Source organism: Theobroma cacao, chromosome 10 (assembly GCF_000208745.1).
Source record: "Theobroma cacao cultivar B97-61/B2 chromosome 10, Criollo_cocoa_genome_V2, whole genome shotgun sequence".
NCBI lineage: Eukaryota > Viridiplantae > Streptophyta > Magnoliopsida > Malvales > Malvaceae > Theobroma > Theobroma cacao.
Window position 1 is genome coordinate 16904086 of NC_030859.1, and position 10061 is coordinate 16914146.

At 34.0% G+C, this 10061-nt stretch overlaps 1 protein-coding gene across 2 annotated transcripts; it reads left to right on the top strand.

Annotated features, from left to right (window-relative positions):
- Positions 5354–9793, top strand: LOC18586987 (transcription factor GAMYB). Of its 2 annotated transcripts, none has more exons than XM_007010624.2 (5): positions 5354–5498; positions 5621–5749; positions 6546–6958; positions 7770–8769; positions 9209–9793. In XM_007010624.2, the coding sequence occupies exons 3-5, from the start codon at positions 6599–6601 to the stop codon at positions 9514–9516; spliced, it is 1668 nt and encodes a 555-aa protein (XP_007010686.2). In that variant the 5' UTR covers positions 5354–5498; positions 5621–5749; positions 6546–6598; the 3' UTR covers positions 9517–9793. The 2 variants fall into 2 exon arrangements, with proteins under 2 accessions (XP_007010686.2, XP_007010687.2); XM_007010625.2 differs by having other exon boundaries at positions 5621–5745.

The following is a 10061-nucleotide window of genomic DNA, read 5'->3' on the forward strand; positions in this document are numbered from 1 at the left end:
CAATCCGTAGGGGGTCTCGAATCTGGTTTCCTAAGCCGGTTGGCGAAAAAGAAGAAATAGGAAAATGAGATAGTGAGAAGAGAAAGATAAGGGAAAATTTTAGAGAGAAAGTAGAGAGGGTGCGGCTAGAGAGAGAAAAAGAAGGTAGAAAATGAGAGGAGAAGGGAAAATGGAGGTTTAAATACTTAGGCTTAGAACTTTTAAAACGACGTCGTTTTGGAGGATTTTTATCCGCCAAACAAGTACCCAAAACGGTGTGTTTTGAGCTCTGCCTTGTGGGCCTCAAGAAGCAGATCCGACGCAGTAGATTTGGGCTTCTGTGGGTCATTGAGCTAGGCTAATCTGAGCCCAAAGAGGTATAAGCCTTCTCTTTGGTTTGTGCTTGTTTCAATTAACTTTGGGTCTAGCCCATTTTGTTAAATAAAATACATTTTTTTTGCTATAATTTAAACCATATTAAGAAATGTTATATATATATATATATAATATGAATGCTTATTTTAATCAAAATAAACAAAAAATAATAAAATAGTAATAATAAAAAAAATAGTAAAGATGCATAGTTTAGAAGAACATATACATATATATAAAATAAGTAAATAAATAGTAAGAAAACTAATAATAGATTTAGTTTACTTTTTTTGTAAAAAAATAAATAAATAATAATAATAATAAGTGAATAAAAAAATATTTATATTATAAATAGATTTAGATTCTTGCAAAAATATAATAATAATAATAATTCATGATACAAATATAAAAATTACAAAAAATAATAATATAATGGAATGGTTATTTGAGTACTACCACCTAAAAAGGGCAAAGAGTTGCCTCTTTCGAGTGGATTTCTTAGGTACGAAATTTGAGGCGGATCTTTACCGAAGCGTCGGGATAAATCCGAACTCTATACTCCAATACCTAATACCTCAAATAACTATTGCTAAAAAATAGTATACATTAGAAAAAATAAATAATAATAAAATATAAAATATAAAAAATAAATCACTTTAAATTATTAAATGTATAATTGCATGAATAATGAATTAATTAAGTTAATAACGCGTTCATGTAGACATCATCATCTTATACTGTCATAGCATGCTACGATTATTTTGTTCATTGGTGGGAATTTCGATGATGGGATATCCCCAAAAGACTTGTAGAGACGAGTTTTTTTCGAGGATATCTTTAGGTAAGGGAAATTTCGAGACTTCACCAAAGCGTTGGGATGGTCTTCGAATAATTTTTCAATAAAAGACTACCAACCATATTATTTAAAATTAAATAAATCATAACATCATTCTACGATTGCATCATGTGCATACGTAAAACCGGATAAAACACTCAATCAGTTAATTTAACAAAAAATTAATTAATAAGTAGGGATTAAATTGAAAGTAGGCTATAATAGGATAACTTAAGATTAAATGGTACCGTTCGCGAAACGAGTGCCACGGAGGTGCTAACCATTCTCTGTGCGTAACCGCACTCTCGAACCCATCTCTTAAAAACGTCGACCAGTTCTCGTTTTTTCGATGGACCTAAAATTAATTTAGGACTTCGTCGATTAGAACTAGGTTAATAGGTGACCAATCACACCTAGATAAAAAAATATTGGTGGCGACTCCTAAATTACTTTATTTTCGCCCACGTCTAGCGGTCGGGTTCCCGGACCTGCACGTTGCGACAAATACAAGTGGGTCTTTGTTTATAAAGCTAGACTTATAGCCTAAGGTTTCTCTCAATGACCTGGGATTGATTATGATGAGACGAATTCAACTGTGATGGATATGATCACCTTTCCTTTCCTTATTAGCCTAGCTATTTTTGCAAAACTGGAAATGCATCTTATTGATGTTGTAACGACATATCTATATGGTTCATTAGACTCTGATATTTATATAAAAATTTTCAAGAGATTCAAAATGTCTGAAGTATACAGTTCCCATAACTTATTCTCAATAAAGTTGCAAAGATCTTTATATGGGTTAAAGCAATCCGGTCGCATGTAGTATCAATGCTTAAGTGAGTCCTAATTAAGGAAGGGTACAAGAAATGATCCTATATGCTCATGCATGTTTATTAAGAAATCAAAAATCGAATTTGCTATGGTAGCAGTTTATGTCGACGATATGAATTTGATTAGAACTGCAAAAGAATTATCTAAAATTTTCTAATATTTGAAAAAGGAGTTTGAAGTTAAAGGTTTAAGTAAAACCAAACTTTGTCTTGGTCTAAAGCTCAAGCAAAAAGCAAATGGAATACTTGTCCATCAGCCAACATACATTGAGAGATTGCTTAAATATTTTAACATGGACAAGGCTCACCCATTGAGCACCCTTATGGTTGTGAGGTTTCTTGATCCTCAAAAAGACCCATTTCATCTTAAAAAGCCTGATGTGAGATATTTGGTTCTAAAGTACTATATCTCAATGCAATTGAGGGTTTGATGTACTTGGCACAATGTACGAGACCAGATATCACTTTTATGATAAATTGTTGGCATGTTTTAGTTCTAAGCCAACTTGGAGACACAAAATGGGATAAACCATATCTTCCATTATCTCCGAGGAACCATAGATTTGGGATTATATTATTTCAAGGATTCCACTAACTCTGGTTTAGCTAGATACGCTGATGTGGGATATAAATCTGATCTGCATAAGGCTTGCTCTCATACTAGCTATTTATTTTGCTATAATGGCACTGCCATTTCTTGGTGCTTTACTAAGCTAACACTAGTAGTTACATCCTCCAACCTATCCGAAATTATCGCTCTATTTGAAGTTGGAAAAGAGTATGTTTGGTTGAGATCTGTTATAACGCATATTCATAATTCTTGTTGTTTAACACTGATTTCAAATTCTCTCATCATAATTTATGAAGATGATGCTGCTTGTGTTGCACAATTTACTGGAGGATATATTAAAGGTGATAGGACCAAGCATATCTCGTCAAAATTTTTCTATACTCACGAACTCTAGGAAAGTCGACAAGTTGATGTTAAACATATTTGCTCCACCCAATAATGTTGTATCATTTTACCAAGTCATTGCCAACGTCAACATTTGAGAAATTAGTAGATGGCATTATAATGCGATGAAAGATTGATTTGCCCATAGAGTGGCAAAGTATCAATGACCTAGAAGCGGTAAGCCCCAGAAGCGATAGACCCAGAAGCGATAGACCCTAGAAATGGTAATACGGCTGAATTGAGGGGGAGAAATTATGGACTTAGTGCAGTGTACTTTGTTTCCCTTTTGTTCGATTTTTGTCCCATTGGGTTTTTTTGGCTTAACGTTCTTAATGAGGCAGTAATAGCACATCCAATTAGGCCACCACAATGGTGTTCCATCCAAGAAAAAGTGTTATGGAATATGGACATATCACACCACATTAGACCAATTCAAATTAGAGTAAATTTGATAAATGATAAATGTATTATCCACATTCTAGATATTTCAAGATTCATCTACATATGAAAACTATCTAGATGATAATGTGGGATTTATCAAAAAGATAATGTAATTTAGAAATATATCTTAATAGGAGATTGTGATAGTCATTGATCTGTTAAGGGCTTCAACTATAAATAGGGGTCACCTCACCTTCATTTGTATCTCAGTTATTTTTCGTTCCAAACAGTGCTTCAATAATACATGAAAAACACTCTCTCAATATCTCTATTTTTGTCTTGTTTCTATTTTTTTTTACAACAATTAATAAATAATTGTAATAAAATTTCTTCACATAATAGAGGAGAGGAAACCATGTGTCATGACTATGTGCATGTATGTTACATCGCATCTCACATGTTGTGGATGCAATGTATGCCAAAATGAAGGAACAAATAGCATGTATAACACACACACACACACACCAATCAAGTAACATTCCAATTGGCCCCATTTTCACTTTTTAAGATTAATTAATTAAATTTATTAATTATGAAAGAGAAAGTTCTCAAAAAAAATTGAAAGTTGACATATGACAAGTAAGAACAAAGAGAGAGTGAAGTTCCAATTTTACCTTATTATGCTTTCGTACTTTGGTGTCCATCAAACAATTTGGCTAGATTAATTGATTAAATTTATTAATTATGAAAGAGAAAGTTTCCTAAAAAAAGATTGAAAATTGACATATGACAAGTAAGAACAAAAAGAGAGTGAAGTTTCAATTTTACCTTATTATGCTTTCGTACTTTGGTGTCCATCAAACAATTTGGCAAGATTAATTGATTAAATTTATTAATTATGAAAGAGAAAGTTTCCTAAAAAAAGATTGAAAATTGACATATGACAAGTAAGAACAAAGACAGAGTGAAGTTCCAATTTTACCTTTTTATGCTTTTGTACTTTGGTGTCCATTAAACAATTTGGCAATTGATTTAGGTGCCAAGATTGCTTCCATGTTTTCTATTTTTCCAAAGAAAATTATTAAAATATCAAAATTATTGAAATATTTTATGAAAATTCGTGTATTTTTTCAAACTTTCAAAAAATGTTAAATGTAAATAAAATTCAAATTGACTTAATTAAAATATATGAAATTTGTTTATATCATGGTACTAAGATGTGAAGGCATTGAATAAGAAAGAAGCAAGAGACTTATTGTAATGTAGAATCTTTCGAAAGATGAGTTTGTAAAAATGATCGTATTTTGCTTTCTATTTTTTAGTGCGATTACGAGATTGTTAAAAAAGAACTAAATCGATCGCAATAATAACTAATAAACTTTTGGAAGCTATCTTAGATGTTGTTTTTCATATTTGCATTGAAGATTATAATTATTCTGATTGCATCTTCTATAATCGATCATAATAAATACATTGAATTGATCGATTTAGATACTTGTAAAACTTTATTGTTTTTAGTTTAAAACGTATTTTTCTTTTTAAAAATTAAAAAAAAATTTATAAATCATACTTAAACTTGAATAAATGTTTTTATTTATTTTTGGGTTTTTTTTTTATATTACTATAATGATGCATCGAGAAGTTTGTGAGCATGAAAGTCCTGCTTATACGGTCTGAGATTGTTGGCACTGCTAGTAAAAATTGATAATAGGAAAGGGTAAATTTGAGAATTCAATAAATTTATTATTTTTACACATTTATAAAGAGGTTAATTAAGAGAAGTAATTGTAATTAAATAGTTGATTAAGCTTAATAAAAAGAATAAAAACAGGTAGTCTCTGTCTCTCTCTATCCACCTTTCACTCCTTCATTTCCTCTCCTTTTGCCATTTCTTTTTCTCTCTCAGGCTTTAGCTTCCTTTCTCGCTCATTTCCTCCCCTTTTTCTTTTTTTTTTTCCTTCCTTTTTTTCTTTTCTATTTTCTCTCTCCCCAAACACACAAAAACCAAAATACCAAAAAAAAAAAAAGGAAAAGAAAAGAAAAGAAAAAAGGCTTTTCCTTTATGTAATCGCTTGATTTGTTAGATCTCGATGTTTTGCTCTTTCTATTATCGGGTTCTTTGTCTGCTAGCACAGAAATTATGGTTAGGAAAAAACAAATATATATGATCTAGGGTTTTCTCTATATTATTATGATTGGCTGTAGATCAAGGAATTTATTATTTATGATTGTAATTATATGATTTTTTTGTTTGTTGAATTTCAGGTTTTTCATTTTCGCTTTTGTCTCAGCTGCCACTTCAATCAGGAGCCATAATTGAGCTCGTTCGCGGAATTTTTTTTTCATTTTACTTTTGGCGATTTTCTCACCAAATTTTGCATCTTCCGAAGGCAGGTAATTTAATTCTACTATTTCTTTTTTTTTTAATGTCTTTTTTTTTTGTGTGTTTCTTTGGAGAAATGGGTAGATTTGGATTGTTTTGATGTGAATTTAGTTGTTTTTTGTTTTTTTTTTAATATTGGTGTTGGTAGTGCAATTATTGCAGCTTGTAATTTATTAATGATGGATTATTATTGGAGTAACTTATGAGGGACTATAGTGCAATAAATGCAGTTTGGAATTTAGTTTTTTATCTGAATTTATTTATTTCAACAATTCTGGAAACGGCTTTATTTTAATTTTTGAAAATTACATGTCATCTGCCTTCCACATTAGGTGAAAGGGTTTAATTTAACTTTCAAAGATGGATGATTTCGCCGTTTTTGGAGTAGAATCGGATTTGGATACCCGGTTTATCTGTATGTTAGCTGGAATTTTGATTCTGTGGATAATTTTGTTTTCTATTAACTGTTTTTACTCTTTCTGTATGTGATGACTTTTTCTGTCATTTCCAAATTCGTTATCTGTAGAGAGTAGCGCGTATATTGTCCCAACAACTTTTGTTTCCTTTTATAGATTTAACATGTCTATGCATGCTTTCGCAATTCTTATTTAACATTTGAATAAAGGACTGTTGTCGATGATCCACTTGTAGTTTGTCGTGATGCATAAAGAGTGTGTATTTGAAAAAAATAATGTATCTATAAGAGTTGGAGTGCAAGTATGAAAAAGTGAGGAAAAGGAGCTGCCTTTTTTTTTTGTTTCTTTATATTTTAAGTTTGTGTGTCTTCTTTCTTTTCTCTGGTTTCAGGTTTTGGATGGTTCTAACCTGTTGGTAAGGGGTTTGTGTGTGATTACAAAGAGATGAGTCACACAAAAAATGAGAGGGAAGATGGAATGCTCTCTGAGGATCAGGCAGAATCGCCGTTGGCTGATGATGGTAACTGTGGAGGTGCAGGTGGGGGAGTTGTTATGAAGAAAGGACCATGGACATCTGCTGAAGATGCAATTTTGATTGAGTATGTGAAGAAGCATGGGGAAGGCAACTGGAATGCTGTCCAGAAGCACTCTGGACTGTTTCGTTGTGGCAAAAGTTGCCGCTTAAGATGGGCAAATCACTTGAGGCCAAACTTGAAGAAAGGGGCATTTACTCAAGAAGAAGAACAGCTGATCATTGAACTCCATGCAAAGATGGGAAATAAATGGGCTCGGATGGCTGCACATGTAAGTCTGTACTTCATTTACCATTCATCTAGTGCTTCGTCCTCATGATTGAATGCTGTGGGATTGCACCCTGCCCCCTCTTTATGCAAAGTTCTTTAGTATTAAAATTGAACACTTCTATTTTATGATAAGTTTAGAGCAAGTTACATGAAATATTATGAAGAATCCTGATAGTTAAACTTGGCTGTTTCATTATATCTGAACTCCCCTTGCAGCACCTTTTTCATAACCAATGAATTAAGCAAAGTTCTATGATTTACATATGTGCCCAGTGTGGAATGCTTAAGTGCTCTGATTGGGTATCCCCAGTTTCAGGAAGATCCAAATTGAGACAGTAATTTTGGGTGTTTTGAGGAGTAACAATTTTTAAGTCATAAGCAGCCTTTATTACATAGTTGCGATGTTTATTTTGGCCTGGTTGAAGTGGTCATCTCCAGTGATTGTAAAAGTCCACCTCCTCAACATACCGTCCCCTTCTTCCCCTTCCCCCTTTCTCATCTCAACTAATTCCCGAAGCCAAGAGGAAAAGTAGTATGAAAAATAAAATGCAAAATTTAGCTCATGCCTTAGAAAGGATACTGAACCGCATTACAGCATATTTATCTCAGTATTGTAAATTTTTGTGGTAGATGCAGACCAGTAGCAATTCATATGTCTTTCAGAATTCTATGACAGCTATTCCAATCTTGGAAATGCTGGACATTTGTGCAAAACTTGATAAAACTTTCAGTCACAGGATTTTATACATTTGTCCTTGAGGTGTCTAAAGTAAGTTTTTCTGAGATTAATTATGCTCTGTTGTTCTTTGCAGTTGCCTGGACGTACAGATAATGAGATAAAAAATTATTGGAATACCCGGATTAAGAGACGTCAACGTGCAGGGTTGCCTCTGTATCCTCCTGAAGTGTGCTTACAAGCACTGCAGGAGAGCCACAGCACCAGTGCAGTTAATGGAGGATATAAAGGACCTCAAGATATCATGCAGAACAACAGCTATCAGATACCTGATGTCATATTTGACAGTTTAAAGGCCAATCAGAGTGTCCTGCCTTATGTCCCTGAACTTCCTGATATATCCACTAGCAGCATGCTGATGAAAGGTCTAGGTTCTTCTCAATATTGTAGTTTCATGCCACCAACAATCCATCGCCAAAAGCGTCTTCGAGAATCTACAGCTTTTTTCCCTGGTTACACTGGTGCTGTTAAAAATGAGTGCCCTTTGTTTGACCAGTTTCAAGATGATATGTCAGACAAGGCTGCTCAATCCTTTGGGGTGTCCTTTCAAATTGAACCAGATCCTACAGCTAAAAACTCAGAGTCCTTTGGTGTATTCCCTGGTAGCCATGCCCTTACAAATGGCAATTTCTCTGCTTCAGAGTCCTCTTTAGAGGCTGTGAAGTTGGAGCTCCCTTCACTCCAATATCCAGAAACTGAATTAGGTAACTGGGGCACAATATCTTGCCCACCACCTTTACTTGAGTCTGTTGATGCTTTTATCCAGTCACCACCACCAACCAGCGGAGTGGAGTCAGATAGTCTTTCACCCCATAATAGTGGCCTGCTGGATGCTTTACTTCATGAGGCAAAAACTCTAAGCAGTGCAAAGAATCATGCATCTGACAAGAGTTCAAATTCATCAACTCCTGGTGATATAGCTGAAAGTTCCAATTTCAACATTTGTGAGACAGAATGGGAAAACTGTGGGCAACCTCTTTCTCCAATGGGTCATTCAGCAACTTCTCTTTTCAGTGAGTGTATCAGTGCAAGTGGCAGTTCATTGGATGAACAGCCACCTGCTGAAACCTTAACCGGTGAGCATCTCTGAGCTGGACTTGTTAAGGCTGAGACATGATTTATACTTTTCAAGCATTATCTAGAAATGAAAACTATCTTTCACATTATTGAAATTTGATTGTTCTCGTCAAGTGTCTATGCTAACTTATATCCCCTTAGATTCAAGTGATGTTTAAACTATTTACAATTGACTTTAAATATACATAAGCCTTCTGATCGCTTACCTCAGTTATTGAGTCATTTGTAGAATTCTTGCTACAATAACATACTGAACACATTTTATTTTTATTTTGCACCATCTTTCCTGTCATCGAATTAATTTTATTTTCTCCGGATATTTTATGATATAGTCCTTGATCTAATATTCCATGTATACTTGAACAAGAATCAGACATGCTCAAATTTTTTCAATTGTTTTTCTGGAGTTTCATAAGTTGGATTTGGATTGTTTTTCAGAGTCCCATGTGAAATCAGAAACAGCTGACCATGTTTTCACCCCAGAGATACAAAAGGAGGCTCCTATTCGGCTGGACAGTACGCGCCCTGATACTTTACTTGCTTCAAATTGGCTTGAGCAGGGTTGTGTTTATGATAAGGACCAAACAATCATGAGTGATGCAATAGCAACCCTTCTTGGTGATGATTTGAGTAGCGAGTATAAGAATATGGCAGCTGGAACATCTATTTCAAGTCAAGCATGGGGCCTTGGTTCTTGTGCATGGAATAACATGCCTGCTGTCTGTCAAATGTCCGAACTCCCTTGAGATCTGCTGTCTCAATTGTATGAACTTGTCTTAAGCTTTTTGTTTGTTGCATTGATTCCATGATTTGTTTTATGTGGGTAGTCAAGCAAACCTGATGTACCACAGTTCATTTGGGATGAGACTATAATATGGTATGAGTCAAGGATGTTTGGTTTGTTGTTTTTTGATGTTTTTCTTGTTGAACTGTTGAAAGCGTGTATGCCAAAATGGAACTATGAGGTATGCAATTGCATTCAAGCTGTTGTTATAATTTTAGAATAACTATGCACTTTTAGCATGGAACTCTGGTCCATGATTTTGCTATTAGATGCATGTGTCTTAAATGATGCTGATTTCTGGTAGCGCAGCCAAATGATAGACTGTTGGGGGAAACACACTTTTAGCCAGATCCCGAAAACAATAGTTTCTCTGTCCACATTCATACAACTGAATTTTGGTTTATTTTTTTGCCTGCCCAATCTATAGTCAGGTTAAGATCAGTGTCATAAACATAGGATTTCACAGTTTTTCTAACCCTTTGTTTGAGGAAAGCTTTTGGTATATAT

Coding starts and splice junctions, on each gene's coding strand:
- LOC18586987 (XM_007010624.2), top strand. CDS start 6,599: ATGAGTCACACAAAAAATGAGAGGGAAGATGGAATGCTCTCTGAGGAT. Junction 6,959..7,769: donor GGGCTCGGATGGCTGCACAT/GTAAGTCTGTAC, acceptor TGTTCTTTGCAG/TTGCCTGGACGTACAGATAA. Junction 8,770..9,208: donor ACCTGCTGAAACCTTAACCG/GTGAGCATCTCT, acceptor ATTGTTTTTCAG/AGTCCCATGTGAAATCAGAA.